Below are 26,802 nucleotides of genomic sequence, written 5' to 3'. Positions count from 1 at the left end.
TCTGGTTTCTCATTCTTTTAATATTTCTTAAAGTTGAATTCTCCTCATTGATAACAGTCAATGTCTTCACTAGAAAAATACTATGCATTTGAATAAATTTAGAATATACATACAGTGCAATTTTGTGAAGGAAAAAAAACACAAAATATAGAATTTGTTTTTTATTTTCCAAGTTTCTATATATCGATATAGGCTATGTCCCTTTTCTGTTGAAAACACTGCCATTTAACTCACACCATCAAATTAATTTACTGCCTTCATTTCTTGCACATAATATGGAAGTCACGAGTGGTGCATACTGATTTCCTGAAACCTCAGCTGTGTGAAAGAGCATTCTGTGCTAGATCTCCTTCTGTTTGTAGCCTATAAATGAAATACATATATATTCCTTTTGAAATAGTTATCTAGTTTCTATTTTCTACCATGTGGTTTAGAATTATCCCTCAATGATTAAACTAAATGTGTCTACATTTCGTTATTTTATCTGACACACTGTTTCTACTCTGTGCCACAATATATTTTAAGCAGTCCATGTGACAAATAAAATAAATATAGAAAGAAGGCATTGGGTTTATTTGGTGTACTGCAACTCTTCATTTTGTTGGTATGTGACATTACAAACAGGTTTCTTTGATGGTTCAGTAAAACAAACCACATAACAATTTGTTTCTTGATGTGGATCAATTGCATATGGATTAGGTTTATGGTTTTCATTGATGGCTGGGTTAGGAGTGGGCTAGGTATTTATTAAGCTCTCGGGTGCTGGATTTCCACTATTTTATCAGAGACCATCAATGATTTCTTACAATAAATAGTTGAATATGATATATTAATAATAACTTTTGATGCTCTTAAAAAAAACAAAGAATGTAAAAAGAAGTTTGCCAAGAAATATGACAAACGCCCACAATGAAAATCAAAGATCGTAAACCACACAATATTATTGTGGAGAACAGACAGCTGAGAGGAATAGAATGGCATCAAGTGAAAGCTGAGAAAGCTAAAATGAGAATGTAAATACAAATAAGCTGTGCTCAAATGAAAAGGAAACATCTCATTTTTCAATGTCAAGAGTGGACCCCAAAACAGATGTGTAACTAGCAATTTTATGCCAAGGGCAAGCTCTAAGCATTCTATTTTATCCATCCCCTCCTGGTACCCTCCTGCCTTCAGGACCCGCCCTCCTGCTCTGTCCATGTTTTTGCTCTATTTATAATCCATGGGCTCTCTGTGTCAGGTTACCCGGCCTTCTGAGTCAGCAGAGGATTGCAAATACAGCAAAACCCTAAGAAGTTCATTCTGGGCTGGAAGATGTTCTCAGTGTTTCATTCACTGCGGAGTCTTTCTCCACTGACTTACTTCTAAGGTATCTCATCATGCCAAGTGATCAAAATAATAATCAAAATGATTTTACATCTCATAAAATGGCAAGTTGATAAATGGCATATTATTTTTATAAATGCTGTCTAATTCCAAAACCAATCTGACATCGCTTCTATAATCTAAGAAATTCCAGATTTGAGTGCTGGGAGGTGCCACAAAGCCCCCCTCCAGGGCCAGTGTGTGGAATCCCAGGATGTCACACATTCACTGCTGATTGTATTCATGCCTGAGGGCTGCAGAAGGTCATGAATATTTGATCTTGGTTCACAGCAGGGACCTACCAAGCCTTCTATATAAGGACCATAAATAAACACAGCCACATACACGATATGGCTAGTGTCTCAGCTGTCACTATTTTCAAATATTTTGAGTGAAATTAATTTTTACTACTTTCATGTAAAGTCACTATATCCTGCAAATTAATAAAACATTATGACGGAGTATAACACAAACTACATTTTCTATATTTTGTACTTTGAGGAAAGAAACAACTACTATTTATCGAAGTGCTTCCCCTATTAGAAAATGTTTTACATCTGTATTAAGAACAGTTTGTACATTTTATGTAAAAAATATTTGTTCAGATATAATGTGAATTTTATGGATAATAACAGTAAAATCAGATTAGTGTGTCAGTTAAAATTCTTATTTGCCCAGTAATGGAAGCTAACTCTGGACATCTTAACAGGTAGAATCTTTGTTGGAAGGCAAAAGAAAGACATGAAGTTGGAAGGAAAGATGTGGCATGGGAGGAACCAAGGAGGAGGTAGTGGCTGGCAGTAGATATTTGCTGATGGTGATGCTCAGGGCAAGCTACCCCAGGAGGCACCACTCTGATATGCGGATTATTTCGAGCTGAAGACAATAAGGACTCAGAGAACTCAGGAAGAATATTTGAGTTTCCCCTCCCAAACTGCCTAAAGAATTTAAAACAAAAGATCTGTTTCAGGAAGGAGTTATTATCATGATGGCTGTAAAGATAATGTAGGATAGAGGTTACAATGGGAAAGGCACCAAGCCCCTTTTATCAAAAACTCTATCTCTCCCTGACCACATTATCTATAGATGACCCTGAGAAGAGTTGTGAGGCAAACATTTGCATTTCTATCTCCATGTGAGTTGTCTTCTTGCCCTCTGAGGTCCCAGACCACTACCCACCCCCAACACCTTCCTGGCCTTTAGCTACAATACTTAAGCGGGCAGCTTAGACAGAGGGACGAGTTGCTCATTTCTGAGCTTCTCCCATGTATACATGTTATTAAACTTGGTATTATTTTCTCCTGCTAACCTGTCTTGTTGATTATTTGACCAGCCATAGAACCTTAAGGGAAAGGGCAGAGGGAGATTCTCCCTCTCTCCCAACACTGACTAACATCTACTGCAGCTGGAGGGAGCCACCAGTGCCAGGTGCCATCTCTATAGTGACAGCTATTCTTCTTGTCCCTTCCGCTACACGTCTCTCACTCCGTAATCCATGGTTGATAGATTGAGCCCACCTCACATACATGTGTCTAGCTCTCAAAGGAGGGGAGGATAGGGAGTCTCTCCCCTCATATTTTCACTGTGGTAGGTGAGAAACTTAAATATGTGGCTGGCAGTTAAAAAACCAAATCATAAACGTCCACTATGGCTACTTAGATTTTTGTCTTGACCAAAAATTCTTCAAATTTTATGAAAAAGTTGGATCACTCCTCCATTCCTTTTAAGGAGTTATGCTAAGTTTATTTTCAGAAACAGGACATAGGATCTTGACATCCATTCAAAGAGTGGACTCTGAATTTTCCCTATGATCTTTGGCAAATTACTATATCTATTTCTTATTTTCTTTATCTACAATAATACCCATTCATTTTTATCTTCCTTAAAGGGATTTTAATAAAATCGCTGATGATGCTAATTAAAATATAGACATCTTCAGAGAGGGTTTCAATTTTTAGTCAATATTTAATTTTACTGCTACATGCCCAATCAGTCCAGAACTGATTTTATAGAATTTCTATTTAATTGCATTAGTAGAAAATCTAAAATGCGATATGCCTGTATGTGTCCATACCTCCTCTATAAATGTCACACAAGAGGCATTTATGCTGAAAGTCGTGTGGCCATCAAATGCAGAGTTTCACATAACTCTTATGGCTTCTCAGCAGCGAGGAATGTGTCGTACCATGAGAATGCCCACACTTTTGCGTGGAAGAAAATGAGTCTGGTTTTCCACTTCCTTCAAAAAGTGCACCATGAGATAACGGGAGGCAGGGATTGTCTGCATTTGAAAACAAGACCCTATTGAAAACTGGGAACAGAAAATTATTCCTGATGACCTTTCCCATCTCTCCTTGCTTCTTGGCCAAATCCATGAAAGATCAGAGGAAAAGTTACAGAGAGGCCTATTTTATGCATCGTCTTTCAAAGTTAACCCTTTTCTCTATGAGCCACATTGTAGTGGCACCCCTGGAAAGGCTGTCAGACAGCCTATCATTAGAACGTACAGGAGTCAACCCTGTAATAAAGATCAAACCAGTGTTCATCACAAGTAGGTTCCTCTGTGAATTATCTTAGATAGAGCGTCTGTAATGCTTCCAAGGTAGAGTAAATGCATCTCTAAGGAACAGAGGGGAGATGAGGACAATCTATTATCGCAACCAATCAGCATTTTCTTTCTATTTCAGTGTAGATATATCAGTCTAAGTGATTTCAGCAGATTGCCTCCTGTAAGATTTAGTTTTAAGATTAAAATTATTGATTTTTCTTACTACCTCATCAGTGTTATTTAGAAAAACCTCAGCTGATAATACGGCCAAGCCTACATAATGCCAAATATTCAAATGAAAGCTGATCATTAGCTGGATAGTTGATTTCATGGAAACATCTGGATACTTGACTGAGTTTTTAAAAGATTTTTATGTAGATATTTGACATAACGAAAGTTGTACCGTAACTTCATACAAAATAAGAATTCTGTTGCTATACTTTGAATATACTGATGATAAAGTCTTCGATGTATTGTTGTTTGTGCACCATCTTGAACGCAAAGTCAAATCTTGTTGAAGATAATTATTGAAAACAGTACTTCAAAATTCAACATAAAACGAATACTAAATTATATGATATAAATCCTTTTTCTTTCTAAAAACACTAGTGTTTTTTTTTCTTGAAGTGATAATCTTTTTCATTTTGGTGAACTTTTTAAGGCCAACTACAGAAAGCATATATGCAAAATCACAGAAACACATCGAAACACAGCTTTGAGAACTGTCATCTCACTTTGATTCTACAGTGCTCTGATCAGATGTTACATTTTGCATGAATCTGGATTACATGGAATTTGGAGGTAGTAACTGCTATGTAATGGTCTGCAATAAAACCACAGGTGCTTCAAGCGTTTTACCTCCACATTGTCGTCACTTCAAGTCCTCCTAGCTTAGCTGAGGTCAAAGTGGAAAACATATTAACACCATTCAGTAGATTTAATATCATCGCCACCGGACAGTGATTTTAAAATATCACATCATAAACTGTCTACAATATTCTGCTTAAAACCGCTTATTAATTTTTATTTGTTTTGGACATTCTTCTTCTTTGCTTTTTTTAAACCAGCAGAAAACTGGAGTCAGCTAAGACAGAGGAGAGAGAAGAAGGTCAACCTGGAGAAACTTAAGGCAGAGATGAGAACAACTGCCTTCTCTAGTCCAATAAGAAAAGACATTCTTGGTCAGACCCGAATGAATCTCTTGTCCCCGTTTAATTTCAGTTATTACAGCATGTGTAAACTTCTAGGGTCATTACCTGAGTGGTGTGACTCTCCCTGTGTCTCTGAAATGATGAGGTCCCTGTGCCACTCACAGACAGCCTGGAGCATCCCTCCTCTTCAGGTAAACCTATTGAGGTCAACACAAAGTAGCAGTTCAGTTGTGTGTCCTTTCCCCCGAATGAAATAAGTTGCGTACTTATTGTGATAAACTAAAATTGTTGTATTTCATGGATTGAAATGATCATAAATAAACACAAGTTAAATAATAAATTTTCTAAGGAAATATGGGACTGTAAAGTATTGCTGCAGCTCCATTTAATAAAAGAAGAAATATACTGACAAAAGAGATAAAATGATGGTGAAGAAATACATCATAACAGCACAAAAGTGAGTACAGGAGTATTGGAGGGGAGAAGGGAAACTCTTCTAGAAACCGAAAATTATTTGACGAAGCATTGATGGTGGAAAGGGAAGCATGTGGACAAAGGAGAGAAATGGGTTCCCTGAGTGGCCACAAAAGACAGAGTTTGTATTCTATTTTTGGGTAGCAGGGAGGCAAAGAAGGGATTAGAGGACAGATAAGACATAACTAAGTATATGTGTCCAATGAATTCTATTGACTCTAGTTCACTTCACAGACAAAGGGAGGGAAGAGATTGGGTGGACTTTCATGAGGAAAATGTCGGGGTAGCTGCCCATTCACAACAGACCAATTCATAACCAACTATATAGGATAAATGGTGGGTTTGAGGAAATTTACACCCCCTCCCAATAACATAGAAGTACCTATGAGGCACCAAAGGATTTTATTAATTATCCCTCATTATAGAAGCAGGGTTTGTCAACCTCAGCACTGCTGGCATCTTGGGCTATATAATCCTCTGCTGTGTGCCGTGGGGCAGTCCTGTGCATTGTAAGATGTTGAGCAGCATCCCTGGTCTCCACTCTAGATGCCAGGAGCACCCCCCAGTTGTGACAACCAAAAATGTCCCCATACTTTACTCAATATCCCCTGGGAAGCAAAATCACCCCTGGCCGAGAACCATTGTGAGAGAGGGATCAAGTGGCTTATTAATAAAAATGGAGAGATAAAAAAATAACTACCCACTGGAACGAGTTCAACTCGGAGAACTTTCAATCCTGAAGTGATTGCTACTCTCATCTGAAATCATAATTAGCCAGCATGGTGTAATTGATTAAACATATACATGATTTGTAAATTAAAAATCATTAGAAATCACTGCACACTTTTCCAATTATAGGAGAGAGTGAGTTCCTCAGGGAAGTCCACAAAATCCTTCTCAACATAACAAGGCCTCCCGATTGATTTTCCTGTTACATATACAAATACCTTGGTATGGAGAGGATGGCTTCATCGAGACGGGGCAGACTAGGGCCAGCACCTGGAAACTCACACCTACAGATGGGGGTCACGTGCTGGAGAATGGGTCATAAGCAATAGCAATGTCTAAAGTCGGCTAGGGGAATATTGAACTAGAGACTGTGGTGGAAGGTGAACGAAAGGTTCCAATCAAGCAGTCAGTGTCAGAGTGATCTAGAGTCTAAACAGGTGGAAGGGAGCAGGGAAATCTAAGATCAGGCACAAGGTGGAATTCCAGGCAACTAGATCAGCAGATAGTCGGCAAAAAAATGGGGATCCGGGTAGCAGGGCATGGCAAAGGGTTTGGGATTCACAAGGAGGGGTGTCAAAGGTGTGGGAGGGACAAAGGGTGATTGACAAGCAAGATAAATGTCCACTTCCAGAGAATGTGGTTCACTGGACCTCTTACTGAAACTAGGAATCTGAGAAGGGGAAGAAAATTGTGATCCGTTTTTCAAAACGAAATTATAAATTAGAAATTTGCTCTCTGAATCAAAACAGAAACTTCCTTGAGTGAGGATACATACTCAGAGCCCAATCAATAGCATATGGTATCAATTAAATAGGTTAAGAAATATTTATGGTCACCCTCTCAATAAGGCACTGGATAATACAATGAAGAATAAAGAAAAGTCTCTACTCTCGAGGAGCTCAAATTTAACGGGGATGACACTTAACCAGAACACACAACAGAACGATTTAAGGGAGTACAGGTGACACTGAGCAGTATCTTGGAGAAAGCAGGGATTAATTCTGATTGAAGGGGTTAGAGGAAATGTGATAGTGGAGATGCCAAAGGATCTGGGCCTTCTAGGATGAGAGGGGTTTTGAAAGGTGAAGAGGGTTGGAAAGGGCCAGCGTGGCTGAGAGAACAAATAAGATAAGGCAATGATGCGAGATTGCTCCTCATCCAGGGTCCAGGGGAGGGGCCTGTATGAAGGTACAGCCAGAGGGAACCTGAGGATGTGTTGGAAGGTAAAGCAGGCCAGGTGTTAAAGCACTTTACCACAACATTTCACAGCAATTTGACAATATTTTGTAGGCAATGGGGAGCACTATAGATTTCTGAGAAGGGCTGTGACACCATTTAACCTACCTGGTAAGCTAAAAGGCATTTCTTATCTGTTGACTAAAGAAATCACCGACCACAGAACCTGTGGCAGGGTCAACAGGATAGGGACAGATGGCCTCCCTTTGGGGGAGGTCAATGTGTGGGATGGAGAGCCAGGTGATGACAGCAGGGAGTGAGACGGAAGAAAGGGGTAGCAGAGAAACTGCATGAATAGTCCCTCCTCCTGTGAAGGAGGAGGTGAGGGGAGTAGCTGGGATGGGAAGTCTGCGGTGGACTACATCCTTCATGGCGTAGCAAACAGGTGCGGGAGCTCATCATGGCTAATATGCCAAGGGTGTGTGAACTGGAGGGAGTAAAGTAACAGCAGGAGGCATCGAAATGGTAAGGAGGTTAGAGGGCAGGATATTTTTTTTTACCAACAAAATATTTTATTTTGCTGCCATATTGAAAATAGTACTTTTTAAAGGCAAATGATCTAAAAATGACACCAAAGGCACAAACTGTGAAAGAAAAAAATGGATGAATGCCTCTACTCGAACATTAAAGATAAATATATGTTAAAAATATCATAAAAATAAAATTCAAATTCAAAAAGAACAATACAGAACATTTAAACACACCGACTAAAAGGCTTTATTATTTTTGAAACATCCTACAAATCAAAATAAAGGACTTACCCTCAGATTTTAAAACATGGGCAAAGGATATGTTTAGAAAGTTAAGAGAATATAAATGACCACTAAATAATAAACATGTTCATTTTCATTAAATATTCAAAGAAATGTACATAAGACTACAATGACTTACCCATCTTACCTATCAGGGTAACAAATATTTCAAACCTTTTTATTTCAGAAATTTCGTACACATATAAAAGTAAAGAGAATGTGTAGTGAAACACTGTATACCCAGCACCGGGCTTCGGGATTTTCATTATTCCAATCTTGTTTTATCTATTTCTCATTATCCTTTTTAAAAATTCCAGAAACTATGTCATTTCACCTGCAAATTGTTGAGCATGTGTTTCTCATGCAGCTGAGGGATTTCTTCATGCTGCTAAGGGGAACACTGTTATGCAAAGACCTCAGAAAAGCCCCAAAGTCTTGGGGTAGAGAATTCCACTGTGCATTGCCACAGGGTTGAAGATTCCAGGCAACGGGGAGACATTTAAGGTTAACCTGGAGGCCCCTATTTGTTGACTTCCATTGGAAGGTAGGTTTCCATCACTGAATGATTGCTGACACATAATCATGAACTTGCTCTAGTTTTCTCACCGCCACTGCCTTCCTCCCAGACCAGACTCTGAGGTGACACTTCCCAGCTTACACAGTTCTGTGCCCCTTCCTCAACATATTCTTTCTATGGCACCAACAGTGTGCCTCAAAGTGCTAAGCAGGTCCATTTGATAAGAAACCTTCATTTGAAAAAGCCACACTTGCCCAAATTACAGCAAGGGCCAAGGTCTTCTGAAACAGTACCCAACCTTCCTACCCCCAGATACCCAGCTCTTCTGCTCAAAGAAAGCATGCCGAGGCTTGGGGAAAGTCATTCCTCACATGATGATCTGAGCCACATAATTGATACCGACACTCCATAGAACGGGCTGCTCTTCGCTGGAGCTTGGCAGAGTGGCAGTCAGGAAGTTGTCAGCCTTGAGTGAAGGTCCAGGCAGAGGGAGGAGGCTCTGCGCTCCCCTTGTGTAGTGGGTGCTGCTGAGAGCTTTAAACTAACCCTTCCCCAGGATGTTCAGGAGGAATGGCTTCAGGACATTCTCCTCATCGGTTATGGTGTGGATCCAGCCCCTGGAGGTCTGTGAGATTTGTAAAGTGATTTTGAAAAGTAAAACTCTGAGATCATGAAGTCTACAAGAAGAGCCCAATGGGTTTATTTAAAGTCTTCTAAGAAGAGAAGAGTGGTGCAGACTGTGAAAGGTGGGAGACACTACATTTTAGGTGGTTAACCAGGTAGAATCTGCTCCTCAAACTCCCTGTCATTTCGTAGGGACCCAAATTTGTTTAGCCAATAGCAACGAGATCTGGATTCTCTTTTCATGTCCTCCCAGCTTACCAAGTGCTCCCTAATCTTTAAATCCATGCCTCCCCTGGTTTCTAGGAACTTGGACCTCTGTATCCTCCTAGGTCTTTGACTGTTTATTCTGTAGCTCCACGTCTGCCCTTCTCAAGGTTTATTTCTCAAAGTTTGGCACTCTACACGGTTTTGTGGTCAGATTTTTTTTCCCTCATTTACCTTTATACTTTTTTCTCTGATGCTATAAATGATCCCCATTTCTCCAGTTTCCTTGAAACTTCTGCCTCTTCTGTCTTTCCATCCTGGAACCCTTGCCTAAACCCCAAAACTATAATCGTCATTTCTGTAGCAATCATCTGTAGCCAGACATCCTTCTGGGCTCTTGAACTCCAAATCCAACCCAGGAATTGACCTCCTCTTAGAACTTCCATCTCTCTGTTAAACGGTGAATGCTTCTCCCATCTTTAGTCTCAAGTTCTTGGAGCCATCTTTCACTCCCTTTCTCTTGTCTTTATACCAATACACTCTTGCTGGGTGTACACACCCTGCAAAGGCTCAAGTGGAGGAACATAAAATCGGAACTCCCAACTTAAGTTTTTTTCCATTGTTCACCTTAAATAATGCAATCAGGTAAATTTCTCCAAAATAGTAGATAGTGCCCCCTCCTAACAAGGACAGCCCTTTCAGAGACATTTTGTCTTGGCATTCAATGCCCTGTACACTCTTAACACTTTCTTTCCTATCTTATTTACTTACCCATTCCATGAAAGCAGTCCATTCACACTCCTGCCACAAAGACATGGTAAGGTAAATTTTCTTTGGGGAAAGATGTACCCTTCTTGTCTGAATCCTACTCGTTTTGAAAATCCCAACCTCCACGATGAAGTTTCCTTAACTACCCCAGCCCACAGGAATCTCCTCTTCTATATAGAGGCAATAGAGAATCATTATTTAGGTGGTTGGTTTGACATCTGTCACTGGCTGCCCTATTTGTGACCTCTCAATATGAATTGTCAACATTCTATGTATTTTCCCTGTTCACACAAAGAGCATACCATGAGTTGCTTAGATTTCCTATTGCTCCCCATGCATTGCACATTGCCTGCATGCAACTGGTGCTTAATAAATGCTTTGATTGACAGATGTGCACCTGGTTTTCACTAGGCTTCCCCCTGCCATTCTGCCCTTTATATTATTTTGAATCCTCCAACCTAGGGATAAAATAGATCCTTCAGGGGCCGGCCCGGTGGCACAAGCAGTTAAGCGCGCACGTTCCGCTGCGGCGGCCCGGGGTTCGCCGGTTCGGATCCCGGGTGCGCACCGATGCACCGCTTGTTAAGCCATGCTGTGGCGGCGTCCTATATAAAATAGAGGAAGATGGGCATGGATGTTAGCCCAGGGCCAGTCTTCCTCAGCAAAAAAGAGGAGGATTGGCATTGGATGTTAGCTCAGGGCTGGTCCTCCTCACAAAAAAAAAAACAAAAAAAACAAAAAAAAAAACAGATCCTTCACCTGATCTCACACATATATCCTGAGTTCCATTCACCCCAGAGGCTCCAAACTGTAATGTCTGTCATCACCCTGAATACCAGTGTAGGCTATCAAAATCATACACATGTTTGACTATACACATGTGTATATTTGGGTCTATGTGTAAATAACTCATAAGGCATTGATTCTAGCATTACAGCCTCTATGGTCTTGGAGAAAATTCACTGCCTTGTACTTCACCTACCTCATATATATGATTTTGGGGTTTTTTTGGATAAATCCTCAGAGATCTTCTGGCTCTAAAATATCTAAGATTTTTATGACAGCTGCGTATAGGTAATGTTTATTGGGCACTAGTCTTGTCATACTAAATCCTCAATCAAAGGTAAGTCCTTTGATTATGCCCGTTTAACTAAATCAAATGTAAGTCCTTTGATTATGCCCATTTTTCAGATGAGAAAACTGAGAACCTGAGAGGTTAAGTAATTTTCTCATGGTCATGGGGTTAGTAAGCATCAGAGTTGGAGTCTGAACCCAGGAAAACAGGAGTAATGTAACACTGCTGGGAAATTCAAGTTGGGAGTACCAATGTGGTATTCCTCCACTTGAGCCTTTGAAGGAGGCTGTGTACATCCAGCAAGAGAATTGGAGAATGTATTGGTATAAGAGGCAAGAAAAAGGGAGTGAAAGATGACTCCAAGAACTCAAGACAAAGGATGAGGGAATGGTACATTGTTTTTTTTTTTTTTTTTGGTGAGGGAGATCAGCCCTGAGCTAACATCCGTGCTAATCCTCTTTTGGCTAAGGAAGACCGGCTCTGAGCTAACATCTATTGCCAATCCTCCTCCTTTTTTTCTTTCCCAAAGCCCCAGTAGATAGTTGTATGTCATAGTTGCACATCCTTCTAGTTGCTGTATGTGGGACGTGGCCTCAGCATGGCGGGAGAAACAGTGCGTCAGTGCGCACCTGGGACCGAACCCGGGCCGCCAGTAGCGGAGCGCACGCACTTAACCGCTAAGCCACGGGGCTGGCCTGGAATGGTACATTCTTTAACAGACATAAGGAAATGCAAAGTCTGCACTTCAATCCAGCCATTTTCAACCCTGACTTCTCAACTACAGTGGAGGAAATTTAATTAAATGAAGTCCAAATTAGAAATTATTTAATATGGCTTTAAAGTATTTTTTTTGTGTGAGGAAGACCAGCCCTGAGCTAACATCCGATACCAATCCTCCTCTTTTTTGCTGAGGAAGTCTGGCCCTGGGCTTATATCCATGCCCATCTTCCTCTACTTTATATGAGATGCCGCCACAGCATGGTTTAAGAAGCGGTGCGCAGGTGCGCACCGGCATCCCAACCGGCGAACCCCAGGCCTCTGCAGCGGAGTGTGCACACTTAACCGCTTGTGCCACCTGGCCAGCCCCTTTAAAATATTTTTAACTAGAAGGAGGAGTGGGGAAGGGCTTTCTAAATGCCTGGGGAGCTAGTTTTATTTGCAAAGCTACCTTCTGTTGCTTAAAATAGATAATTGCTCAATATTCCATATTGTCTAGTGAGGGCTTGCTTCCTCTGGCAGGTAGCCTTCGAGTCAGACAACAGTGTGAATTCCAAAGAAGCTAGACAATTCCCATAAATAAAGTGATGTGGTAAAACACACATCTGAATATATTTCATGGGGTCCAACCAGAGGTTCCAATCATTACCAATGGTCTGGATCTATCTTGAGCCATGGCTGATGAAAGCCATTCTTTGATGTTCCCCAAATCAGTGTGGTTTGGTGTTCCAATGGTGCTAAGTTCAATAGGGTGCTGGAGTCTATGCAGAGCTCCTGGTTGCAGATGGTTTCACTCAATCCTTCCCTGTGAAAAGCCCTTTATCTCCACAGATAATCCTTACTGTGCACTGAGGATAAACATAATGTAAATAAAAAGAAACAGTCTTCACAGAAGATAAATGTAAAATCAAATATAATGACTGTATTCTTTAATTGCCATTTTTCCTGATGCCCAGCAATAAAATGTATATTCATTGAGCAGTAAGAAAGGAAATCATCCTGAACATAAAATGGCCTAGTTGGAATCTTTTATATCTATATTTTCCACAAAATAAACATCTTTATATTCACAATATTTTGTTTGATATAACTAAAACGTTCTTACACTAAAAACTGTTCTCTAGTTTAATGATAAATAACCACAAGTCCAAGGAATAATTAAGTATACAAAAAAATATCTAAGTCTGTGTTCACATCAGTAAAAGGATGGCAATTAAAGTAAGTGATAGCTATAATTACCCACACATAACTATATTTCAGCAAATGAACAAACAGATAATTATTTCTGGGAAGCAGAGGTAGCATGCAGATACTGGCATTCAAGAGAGAAATCGTTTCCTAGAAAATAACACTATTTCTGATTCAATTAGAACTTCAAGTTATTTTAAATATTTATTTCCATCTTGTGCCTTCATTTAGAAAGCACATTGAGTGTACGTTGTGAATTATGAATCAGGACTAATAACTGCTTTAAGAATTATAATGATCATGTATCCCTCATATGCTGCACATGTGTAATATTTGTTCAATTTTTAACATACTGACTAGGAAAAATTTTCTGACTCGGCCCCCTACATAGGACTTACTGGTTCATATGTAATATGCAACATTGCTTCAATCAGTAAATATTTACCTAGTGCCTAAGTGTCGAGGGCATTGTGCTGGATATTTTAATAATCTTGGGAAGGTTTCAGGAACCCAGAAGTTTATGGTATTCACAAAGTAGATCAACATAAACATGTCAAGTTGCTTTGAAAGATTGAAATCCCAATTGAAATAATTTTCCTTTTATGTGCATAACTCTTGAGATTTTCAAGTTGCCTTCAATGAATGACAACAAAGAACCAGCTTTATTTTAAAATCTGGTCCCTAAAAGCATTTAAGGGACAACGTATGTTGTAAATCTGTGTTCTAGGATTTGAACGTACACTATTTGTTACATGCAGAAGTTTAGAAGCCCAATATTCCCAGAGATGTCACTTTATTATTAATTTCAGGGTCGTATTCCACAGAAATTTCCATTTTGGCCCAGAGGATTTTTTGTTTGTTCTGTTGGTTTTTGGTTTTATTTTGATTTTTAGAGTAAATCACAGTTTTTGTATTAAGTTTGCTAGGACCATTTCCCAAGTCATAGCTTTTGCCTTTTGACTCAAAACACAAACAAATTAAATATTTTGGTGAGGGAACTTTCTATTTTCTCTTTCTTTGTGGTAGGATATACGTCATCCAAGGTGAGAGGCCTGCCAGGTGGCATAGTGGTTAAGTGCGTGCACTCCCGCTGCAGCGGCCTGGGGTTCAGATCCCGGCACGCACTGATGCACTACTTGTCAAGCCACGCTGTGACAGCGTCCCATATAAAGTGGAGGAAGATGGGCTCGGATGTTAGCCCAGGGCCAATCTTCCTCAGCAAAAAGAGGAGGATTGGCATGGATGTTAGCTGAGAGCTAATCTTCTTCAGACACACAAATCCAAGGTGAGCTAGGGAGGATGGCATGGAGTGAAATTTTAGCAAAAGTGCTGAGTATAAGGCCATTTTTCTAAAATATTTGTGTATTCAGTTTTGATCATTCTAATACATTTTAAATTCCCTTTTCTGTTTAGTGTTTATCCTTAAATATCCCCAAATTGCAACTAAAAAAGGAATTAATTACCTTCTTACTAGATATATGCAACCTTTGTGAAATATTCTTCTATTACACACTTGATGGCTATTGCTGTTACTCAAGTTCTATTTTTATTATTTTAGGAATATTCAATTTGAATATAAGGGCATACAATGTTTTTCTTATTTTTACCTCCTTGCAAAGGATTATTATCAGAGATTTCAGAAGGCAATCTTTTTTTTTTTTTGCAAGGAAGATTTGTCCTGAGCTAACATCCGTACCAATATTCCTCTGTTTTGTATGTGAGTCGCCACCACAGCATGGCTGCCAATGAGTGGTGCAGGTCCGTGTCCGGGAACTGAACCCAGGCCACTGAAGTAGAACGTGCCGACTTAACCACTAGGCCACAGGGCTGGCCCCAGAAAGCAATCATTTTTAAAAAAAGATTATATCTCTGTATTTCTAACCATACACATAAATCTGAACATTACACATTAACATGGAAAGTTTTACAAAATGCCTATTTTAATCAAGTTGGGACAATATATCATAAACAGTGTTATTTTAAGGGTGGAAAATTGGGAGATAATTTTAATATCTAAAAAACAGGGCTTGGTTATTTTAAATCATCCTATATGATGGCACACTATGCACTGAGCACAATTAATGGCTAGCTGTAAACAATGCAGATCTATATTTGTTGACTAGAGATAAATTACATGATATTTCCAAGGGGGAAAAAAGCAGATTATTAAAACTATATGTACAATATAACTCAAACTTTATGAAAATAAACCAAATACATAAACTATGCACAGAATATTTGTATGAAAAATTAAAATTCTACACTGTGGAATATTAGACATATTTAGAGTATTTCTAGGTAATAGAATTGACGGTAGTTTTTATTCTTTCTTTATCCTTTCCTATGTTTTTCAAATTGTCACATAGAGCATGTGTAATTTTTATAACCTGAACAAAATTATAAATGTCATATGAATAACAATATATTTTTTAAGAAAGCTGCTAAAGTCAGTGAAGAGAAAATGTTAAGAAAGGACAATATTTTGGGATCCTGGGAGCCCATATCACTCTTTGCTGAACTTTTGTGTGTTCTTAGTAGTAATAAATATTGGGTAACTGCAGTTCCTTTTTCTAGATGTCTCTCTTGCTGGTTTAGAAAAGCTTCTGTATCTTACCTGTGTCATTACTCTCCCTTACCCTGCACCAAAAAGCCTCCGCCTTGTGAGTGGAATACTTGTAATCATAACATGTAATCCCTGCTTATATGGGGGGTAAGCTTCAGAAATACTTTTGGGATTTTTCCTGTGTGTGTGTGATTAAAACAATCTTTTTTTCTGAGTGCCGACAGAACATTCCCACATGACTCCAGAGACTTTAATGCTAAGCTTGAACAAACCCTGCCCCCACCAACTACCCACCTCCAGACTCATCCCAAATAAAGTGTGACTTACGATTAAAATTCCCCGGGCTAGTTTTTATCCTATATCCATTCTCCTCTTCCTCCTTGATAAATCAGCAATGGACACCTTTGGTCAGCAGTATGCTTAGCTGAAAACCTACATCAGCACTGACGTTGAGGGCAGCCAGAGACAGGATGGTGAAGCCCAAGTCTCTGATGGCCATGAAGTTCCACAGTCCAGGATGCTTAACATCCATTCTGAAACCTCCCTTCCTCTCTCTTCCTCTATTTTCCCCAATATTTTTAAATTGTAACTACCACATAAATCAAGGAATAGAACATTGTCAGCTACGCAGAAGTCCTATCATTCTGTCTCCAAATCACTGTTGGCTCTTTCTCCCCCAAATGAAGTCACTGTCCTGACTTTTGTGGTAATCCTTTCACACAGCTCCTCATCCTTGCCAGTCAGTCTGTGATTCTATAGGGCCTGTAGTAGAATCACGTTGTGGTTTTAATGTGCATTTCTCTAATTACTAATGAGGTTGGACTCTATTAAAAACGTTTATTTTGTTGCTTATTCATGTATCCTGTCCAATTTTCTATTCAGTTGTCTTTTTTTGTTTTGAATTTAAGGAAATTCTGAATATAACCCTTTGTTGGCTAAATGTGTGAAAAGTATTTTCTCCCTATATATATATTCTCCTTTATGGTTAGCACTCTTTTGCATCCTGTCAAGAACTGCTTCTTTCTTTTTCCACCTCTGAGGTAAAAAAGATATTCTCCTGTGTTTTCTTCTATAAATTTTATTACTTTACTTTTGACATTTAGATCTATAATCTACCAGGAATTGTTTTGAGTGTAAAACATAAGGTAGTTTCATTTTTTACTCACTTAGATAGCAATCAATTACCCTTCCCCCAGTGCCCTACAATGCCAATGTTGTCATAGAGTAAGTGGCTATTTATGCAAGCTGGGAGAGTTTTAGTTCTTTTTTTCTCCTTTTTTTTCATTTCTATTCTCTGGAAGACTTCATGTAACATGGGCATTATTTCATCCTTAGAATTTTGAGAAAACTTACCAGTAAGCCATTTGGGCATAGAGTTTTCCTTGTATGAAAGTATTCAATTACAATTTAAAATAACTTAATATTTATGTTACTATTTAGCTTTCCTATTTCTTTTCTCCACTTTTGTTAGTGGTGTTTTTTTTTTTTTTTGAGAAATGTGTCTGTTCATCTAGATTTACAAATTTATTTTGGCATAAAACTGTTCATAATATACTCATTATTTTTTAATTTCTGCAAGGTCTGTGGTGGATCCCCTTTTCCATCCCTAAAATTGGTTATTTGTGTACACTTTCTTTATTTCTCTATCAACTTTGTAAGAGAATTATCAATTTATTAATGACTCAAAGATGAAGTTTTTCAAAGAACCAACTTTTGGCTTTGTTGCTTGTTTTATATTTTAATTACTCACGTTCTTATTTTTATTTCATTTTTCCTTCTATTTTCTTGGTGTTCAATTTGTGGTTCTGTTTCTAATTTGTCGACACTTTTAGCACCAATTTTTAGCCTTTCTTCTTTTGAAATAGTATATTTAAAGGTATAAATCTCCATGATTTAATACATAAGCAGTTTCCCATAGTTCTATCATATTTTGATTGACATTAAAAAGTTTTTTTTGTGATTTCTTCATGCAACTATTGATAACTTAGAGATGTCATTTTTTTTTTTTTTTTTTTTTTGTGAGGAGATCAGCCCTGAGCTAACATCCGCCAATCCTCCTCTTTTTTTGCTGAGGAAGACGGCCCTGGGCTAACATCGGTGCCTATCTTCCTCCACTTTATATGGGACGCCGCCACAGCATGGCTTACCAAGCAGTACTTCGGTGCGCGCCCGGGATCCGAACCAGCGAACCCCGGGCCGCCGCAGCGGAGCGCGCGCACTTAACCGCTTGCGCCACCGGGCCGGCCCCGAGATGTCATTTTTATCTTCCAAATAGATGAGAATTGTTGTTGTTTTTAAATACTTGCATGCTATATCTTTTCCTTTTCTATTCCTTTATATTCAAACTTTCAGTATCCTCATGGTTTACTTGTTCTTTAGAAAGATTAGGCTTTAAAATATTGTGTTAATCAATTTATCTTTAATGTGAACTTACACTAGATGAGAGTCTTTTAAAGTTTAATGTAATTCAATTAAGTTTAATTATTTTCATGTATGCTTTTACATTTACCATCTAAGACCTTTCTATTTGTCTTACCTTTCAGACAGTCCTATTTTTTTTCCTTTTTTGCCATCTTTTGGGTTGATTGACTCATTATTTTATTCTACTGTTTCTATTAGTTTGGATATTATACACCCCACTACTATTCTTTCAGTGGTTACCTTTGAAATTATAACCTGCTGGTTTGATTTATCAGTGTATAATATCAAATATCGTTTTTGCCCTCTCCTGACTTCACTACTTTTTAAAAATTGTTCTTTATTCCTTCTTGTATCTCTGAGCATTCTGGGTCTGCCCATGTTTAATTCTTTCAGTTTTTATTTTTTCTAAAAATATCCCTAACTCCCCTTCATTCTTTTTTTTTTGTGAGGAAGATCAGGCCTGAGCTAACATCCATGCCAATCCTCCTCTTTTTGCTGAGGAAAACTGGCCCTGAGCTAACATCCATGCCCATCTTCCTCCACTTTATGTGGGATGCTGCCACAGCATGGCCTAACAAGCAGTGCGTCGGGGAGCACCCAGGATCTGAACCCGGGCCGCCAGCAGCGAAGCATGCACTTAACCGCTATGCCATGGGCCGCCCCCCACTTCATTCTTACAGGAGTTTCTTTTTATTGTTTATAAAATTCTAAAGTGGCAGTTATTTTAGTTGAGCATGTTAAATATGCACGCTTGGTTTTTATTTTACCAGTGTTTCACTATGATATGCCTGGGAGTGGTTTTCTTTTTATTTATTCTACTCAGCCTTTGCAGTTTTTTTTTTTTTCCACAAAAGTCACATTTACAGACAGAAAGAGTCACTCTTATTAAATGTACACACCTATGAATCCACAGGAGCACATGACACACGTATTCCTGTTTGTCAATAGTACCACATGCCCCTTTCCAGTGTACTGTAGTCTGAATGTTTGTGTCCCCCCAAAATTCATATGTTGAAATCCTAATCCCCAAGGTGGTGGTATTAGGAGGTGGCGCCTTTAGGAGGAGATTAGGCCATGAGGGCTGCGCCCTCATGAATGGGATTCATGCCCTTATGAGAGAGACCCCAGAGAGCTCCTTCGCCCCTTCTGCCATGTGAGGACACAGTGAGAAGTTGGTAGTCAGCAGTCTGCAATCAGGAAGAAAGCCCTCACCAGAACCTGACCATGCTGGCACCATGATCTTGAACTTACAGGCTCCAGAACTGTGAGCAATGAATTTCTGTTGTTTATCAGTCACCCAGTCTATGGCATCTTGGTATAGCAGCACGAACGGACTAAGACAACAGTCCATCCCCTGCCCCTGTAGCCAGCCTCTGGCAACCACGTATCTGCTGTCTGTCCCTACAGTTTTGCCTATTCTAAAATGTCATATAAGTGGAATCATACCTACAGTCTTTTGATTCTAACGTTTTTCACTTAGTGTGACGTGTTTGAGATTTACCCATTTTGTCATGTGCAATTGTAGTTCATCATTTTTTATTGCAGAGTTTTTCCATGTGCTAGACAGCCTGCAAAATGGCCCCTGATGAGTCCACCTCTAGGCACTCACTGCATGTGATCCCCTCCCATTGAGTGGACCAGATGAATAACTCGATCCAACAAATGGAATGTGACAGAATTGCTGGATGTCTCTTCTGAGACTGGTCTGTGTAAAGACTGTGACTTCCATCGTGAGTGCTCCTCCTTGCTCTCTTGTGGATTGCTTGCTCTGGGGGAAGCCAGCTGTTCCACTGTGAGGCCACCCTTATGGAGAAACCCATGTGAGTGAGCTGGGAAGCGGATCTTCTGAAGGCTGCCAGAAGCCACGTGAGTGGTCCTGAAAATAGACCGTCTTCATCAAGTGTCAAGATGACTATAGTTTTGGCCAACAGTTGACTGCTGCCTCATAAGGGACCTTGAACCAAAGGCACGCAGCTCAGCCACCCCCAGATTTCTGACCCACAGAAACTACAAATTAATAGCCATTTGTTGTATAGTATTCCGTCTCTAAGTTCTGGGGGTAATTGTTACACAGCAGTAGATAACTAATACAACCCATTTGCCAGGTGAAAGACACTTTATTATTTCCAGTCTTAGGTGATTATGAATAAAGGCACCACAAGCATTTGCATACAGGTGTTTGTGTGGACACCATTTTCACTTCTCTTGGGTAAATAGCCAGGAGTGGGATTGCTGGGTAATACGGAAAGTGTATGTTGACCTTTATAAGAAACCACCAACTGAAATCTGTTTCTTGATGCTTGCATCAGTATTGGAAAATTCTCTAACATTTCTCACCAAATCTTTTCTCTTGCTCATCTATTCTCTCTTCTTTCTCTAGGACTCTAAGAACCCTTTTCACTGTATCCTTTCTGAATCTAAAGCATTTTCTGGAATTTCTATTCTTCTCTTTGGCTTCTTTGTGTGTCATCCTGGATATTTTCTGATTTATCTTTCACTTTTCTCATTTTTTTAAATGACTGTCTAATTAACTTTAAACTCATCCTTTATTGTACTTAATTTTATGACTGTATTCTTCAATTTCAGAATTTCCATTTGACACGTTTTTATGGTTTCCCATTTCTGCTGAGATTCTCATTCTTTTATCTCCTTGGGCATAGTAAACATACTTTAAAAGTACGTGCTTTTGAACGCCAATCTTTTGAGCTCCCATGGATATATTGCAATTGACCGCTATTTCTGCTTGTAAGTTTTCATCTTATTTTGTGTTCTCATGTGCCTGGTTCTTTTGGACTATGTGTTGAACATTGTATTTGCAAAATGGTTTCTTAGAATATTTTGAAGCCTTGGATGCCGTGATTGTCCTTCAGGATAGATTTATATATACATATATACATACTTCTCCTAGGTACCTGTGGGCCTGTCTATCCTAGAGGACCTCAGTCCAACTTCAGGGAGTGAGATGATTCACAGATGAGCTGTGGTTTCTGGTTCTGTTTCATCTGACCCTGAGGATGGATACGTCAAGCCTCACCTCCAGCCTTGGCAGCCCTAGACTCTGTCCCCACAATCCTAGCAGGCCGTCAGAAGCACAGCCTGGCCTCTCAGCTGCCTTCTGTGGACTAGGCAAGTGCCCTGAACATCCATCAGAGAAAAGCCTAGAATATAGGCTTCCTTGCTTCACCCCCATTGCCTAACATACCCCTCCTTCAGTCCCTTCCCAGTATTTCGTAGTTTTGATAGTTTTCCAGTGCTTTTAATCAGATTAAACAAACAAAAAGAAATGTCTTGTCCAGCTCTTCTGGATATTCTCTGAAGAAGATTGGTCCGAATCTTCCTGTCAGCCATTACTACAAACTCTGGGCTTCTCTTATGTGTGAGAGAAGTAAGCTAATTGTGTAAGCCACTATTAGTTTTTGGATACACATGATCAAGCCAATTTCTAAATGATACATTCATTGATACACTCAAATTAAATACTTAAAACCAGTTTGGTGCTTACCATGTCTTCAATATTATTTTCCTTCACATTTTTTAGGTATGAGAAGAAAAAGATTTTTTTTAAATTAAAAATATTGTTAGAGTATCCATCTCCTCCTTCTACTCAGTATAAATCTCATTTTATACTGGTTCTCATTTTATACTAGACCAAATACCTCAGAAAAATCTCTGAAAAGTCAGCTAACACCGAACACAATATTAATTCTTTAACTTAACCAATAGTATGTTGACAATGTGCTCTACAGCGAAGTTTCATAGTTTATATTCTATTTTCCAGTTTTTAAGCCTAATTCATTTTTATGTTTTAAATTCTTTCTCTCTTAGAAAGTTGATACAACTTAAAACTTCTGTCTATTTACTTCTGAGTTTAAAAAGTGCTTACCATTTGAGAAGGAATTTCCATTTTCAGCAGTGATGGCACTAGAGAGTGAATTAGATAATTGAATTCCATGGTTATTTGCATTTCTATCTTGAGTCTCTGATGCAATTTCTGATGTACCAGGATCATCTCGGCTAGTTAGGTTCATGTTAGTTTCAAAACCTAAAATAAATTTTAGAAAAGATTATTCTTTTCTGATAAAATGTACTGAATAAGTTGAATAAAATATTAGAAGGAAATAACACAACTTATCAAATTAAACACTAATTACATTTGAAATAATAATAATCCTTAATCAAATCTATGGCCTACAAAATATTCACCAAGTTTTGCCACAAAATTGTTAAACATAATAAAAAATACTAAGTGGTGATAATCAATTTCATAATTTGTTATTTTCAAACATATCTATACAAAATTTTTGATGTCACAGGTCAAATGGCTTGCTATTATAGTACTGTCCATCTTGAGAAGGCTACTTCCTAAAAGAAGTGTGGCAATAAGTATGTTTCAGAAGTTTTCTGAATTATTAAATTAAGTAGAGCTGAGGCAATCTTATAGCTTTGAAAAAAAAAAGAAATATATTTCCAACATTACTATAAAATGTATTCTCTATTTAGGAATGCTAAACTTCAAAACTCTACTTCCACATTCTATACACTAACAAAATTACCAAAATGTGTACTATATGTCCCACATCGAGTGCTTTGAGATATACGAACACAGAAGCCATTGTCCAAATTAACCTGAAGAGCCAAATGAAGACTTTTTAAAACTATGTGGTAGTAATAAAGTAAAATATAATGAATGCTTGGGTTTGGAACGATGTCTAACTGAGGTAGATTTTTCCATAATCACTGCATCCCCCCAGGCAGGGTCTACAAGTGACCAGAGTGTGCAAAGCAGGCACAGCTGTCCATCCAGTGCCAGGCAGGGCCCTCTCCACCCCCTTCTCCCCTCCCCCGCTACTTGAGTCAGGCTCCCCCTCCACCTGAGTCTGGTTCCCCCTCCACCTGAGTCAGGCTCCTTCTCCACCTGAGTCTGGTTCCCCCTCCACCTGAGTCAGGTTCCCCCCTACCTGAGTCAGGTCCCCCTACCTGAGTCACATTCCTCCTTTACCTGAGTCAGCTTCCCCTTCCACCTGAGTCAGGCTTCCCTCTCTGCCTGAGTCGGGTCCCCCTCTATCTGAGTCACGTTCCTCCTCTACCTGAGTCAGGTCCCCCTCTCAGTCTGGCTGGGCATACCTAGGATTGGCTCTTGCTTCCCTAGGGACCTCAAAAACAGCTCTAAACTACTGGGGGATTTTGCTCAATGTCAAAGCTACGCCTGGTGCTCTGCTCTTGGTCTGTTGGTACAGAGCGGATTCTGGCTGTTGTTAAGTTAGGCCTTTTTGAAGTTTTAGGCTAACGAATATTCAAAAGAGATAATAGGCGTAATTGGTTTCCTTATACTTTACATGTGGCAGAACAGCGTATCTGTGATCCCAAGTAGGGGAGGAAGGAGAGAGAAGGCCAGTCAGCCCTCCAGAGCTTGTCTCCCAAGGCTGGTCTTGACGTGAGCCTTTCTAACACTTCCTCCTGGACTTTCTCACTCCTTGCGCTTGAGACTTACACTCAGAGAGCACGACAGGCCATGGGTACTTATCCGGATGCTCCATACTGACTCCAGTGCCGTGGTATGTGCATGCCCTCTGCCTGCAATGTCCTCTTCTCTTATCAACCTGCCTCTTCCTACCCGCAGCGGGGGATCTTGTTCAAATCACCGCAGTGCAGTGACCACTCATGTGCGAGCATCATAGAGAGGAGCCGGGTTTGCCCAGACAGGAAGGTGTGCTACGGTTTAGCAGCAGAAGATGCTAGATAGTTAGAATGCAGGCAAAACGAGCAGGGCTTTGAAAACCAGGCGGAAGACTTCTATCTAAATGTTCTAGTTGTATCCACTGTAGCTCCTGACTCCTTGCACTTAAAAAACAAGCAAAGAGTGGGCCGGCCTGGTGGTGTAGCAGTTAGGTTCGCATGACCGGCGGCCCGGGGTTCGCAGGTTCGGATCCCCCGCCTAGGCAGATGCACTGCTTATCAAGCCGTGCTGTGGCGGCGTCCCATATAAAGTAGAGGAAGATGGGCACGGATGTTAGCCCAGGGCCAGTCTTCCTCAGCAAAAAGAGGACGATTGGCAACAGATGTTAGCTCCGGGCTAATCTTCCTCACGAAAAAAAAAAAACACAAGCAAAGAGGCTTTGGCAAAGCCAGCATGCGTAAGAACAGTGGCCACAGCGAGGTCAGGGATCTTAACCGCCTTGGCTCTTGACAATGAGCAATTAGCCCACAGCCTAGAATGGAAAGAATGTCTGTTCTCCTTGGTCATGTCTATTTTGCCTTTTTTAATCTTCTGAAAATTAGAAAAACAGGTTTGATTTTAAAGCTGTCTAAAGGCACAGACAGTCAGCTGCTTTTACTTCTTTAAGATTTTTTTCATTCTTTAATTCAGTTGTTAATCGAGTGCATACTATGCACCAGACGTTGTCCAGGTGTGGGAGGTGTAATAATCAGTACAACGGACAGGCAGCTTGGAGCCGACCTCTTGGGAACATGATTGACAACAGATGAAAAGCGGATAACTGGAAGAGGAGGAATCCCAGCTGGGTGGGCAGCGGGGCTGGGCAGCCAAGGTTTTCAGGCAGCGTGAGTCAGGGAAACATCTCTAGGGGGTCGCATTTAGGCTCAGAGAAGAAAGAGGGAAAGAAGGGGCTGTGTAGAAAGAGACCTCCCCACGTGGGTGAAGACCCTGAAGCAGGAAAGGGCTTGCCTTTTTCAAGGAGCCGGTTAGGAGCATCCTAATAAGTCAGGCACGCGGAAGCAGGGGGCAGGTGAGAAAGGGGAGCAGGCATATGGCCCAGGGCCCGGGGGGCCACCGTAGGGGGAGGTGGTGTTTTGTTTTCAGTGCAGTGGGAGGTGTGAGAAGCAGGGCATATGGGGACAGTCCTCTTTTGTCTGGTGCTACAAGACTCAACCCTCTGAGACATTTGTTGACTCTTGGTACGAATATTTGAAGCTAGCTTCCCTCATAACTGATTTCTATCTCTTAAACAATTGATGCATTTAAACTATAGTCAAAACCTCCATTTTTGCTGTTAAAGTTTATAAACTATTCTCATATTTCCAATCAACAAGTTAAATTAGAGCCAAGAAATGTTTTTAAATTGGTCATAGAAGTAAGGCTGTGATCCTTACATTATCCACTAAAATTTTCTCTCTGTTTTTATCTTAAAAGCGTATATCTACTCAAGGATGGCTCTGGATTGGAATAAGGGAACAAGACCTTCTTAACATAAGATATAAGAATTAATGGCCAACCTAATGATAATTATTCACATTGCTCCTACAATAATTACCACCTCCTCAGTGTTTATTACTTGCTAACACCCGGCTAGATGTGGGACTTGTCTTAGCTCTTGTTTTCATAACATTCTGAATAGTTGTCACGATTACGCCTATTTTCGAGACGAGGTCATTGAGGCTTGGTGAAGTTAATCTACGTGCAAACATTTCACAATGAGGTGGTGTTGCACCTGGATTCAGCCGGTCTCCACTGTCCACCCACACTCACCCCTATGCTTGGCCCCTCTACGTAGCCTTCCCTTCTTATTTCACTTGCTGATGTAAAGGAGAAGGCAGCTTTTTTTCTGTGGCTCTATTTTATCACCCGAGCCTCGGTGGTAATGAACTGGGAACCACAGGTTGAAAATTGTACTCTAGCCACTGAAACAGAGTTGTGAAATCAATATTGGTGTCCCCAGTTTGGAGTTATCCTTATTCACAACTATTAACCGGCGGCTACTTGGCCTACTAAATGCTGTGTCAGCCTCTGCTCATAAACGCCCTTCCTCCAAGTTAAATGCAAACACGTAAGTGTCTGTGCCCCAACTTGTTAATTTCTCTATTCAGCCACAATGAGAGTTAAATGTAAAAACTCAATAATTTGATTTTGCTGTAAAGCGTCAGTTCAGTGCACAAATGGTTGCAATGTTGTCAAAAATACACCCATTACCCTGTTCATAGGTATTGAGGAAATTACAAGAACAAGTCAAGAGGACACTGGCATTAAGTCTGAAGATGTCTTAGTTATAAAAGTGTATGTGCAAGATGCATACTTTATGGAGAATTTCAAAAGGAATTATTCAGAGCAAATAAAGTATCAAGACTGTTCATGCCTCCAAGCAGTGGCCGTCAAGGTTCTGAAGGCAAAGAAAAGTCGGTCACACCAAAAAGAAATATTTGAGACTCGCAACAAATCTAAGCAACCAGCAGAGCAGTGAGTACTGTAAAATCCAGTATGACGATTCAAGGTGTGTCGGAGTCATTTTGTATCCTGCATCTTGTGAAATCAGTGGTTTGTGCAGCTCAGTGGCATCCTCTTGTTGGGTGCTTCCTAACACCAGTTGAGTCAAATACCCGGGATGTTTTCTTTTAGCCTGTAAACAGGATTTCTCTGTGCCCCCTGCCTGGAGCTGTTTTTACAGGTACGGGAGAAATGAATCACACTGGAATCTGACTCAAAGAGAAAGTCTTGGCCTTTACATTAGGATATGATTAT

At 39.9% G+C, this 26,802-nt stretch overlaps 1 protein-coding gene across 1 annotated transcript in view; it reads right to left on the bottom strand.

Annotated features, from left to right (window-relative positions):
- MYO16 (myosin XVI) overlaps positions 1 to 26,802 on the bottom strand; it is a 463,175-nt gene that overhangs the window by 21,205 nt on the left and 415,168 nt on the right. Inside the window, exons 33-34 of the mRNA XM_058548472.1 lie at positions 22,213 to 22,371; positions 5,167 to 5,258 (exon numbers count right to left, since the gene is read on the bottom strand). Coding sequence (XP_058404455.1) covers positions 5,167 to 5,258; positions 22,213 to 22,371 — 251 coding nt within the window. The remainder of the gene's footprint in view (positions 1 to 5,166; positions 5,259 to 22,212; positions 22,372 to 26,802) is intronic.

Source organism: Diceros bicornis, chromosome 9 (genome assembly GCF_020826845.1).
Source record: "Diceros bicornis minor isolate mBicDic1 chromosome 9, mDicBic1.mat.cur, whole genome shotgun sequence".
NCBI classification, from domain to species: domain Eukaryota; kingdom Metazoa; phylum Chordata; class Mammalia; order Perissodactyla; family Rhinocerotidae; genus Diceros; species Diceros bicornis.
This window is presented reverse-complemented; position numbering and strand designations above follow the sequence as displayed.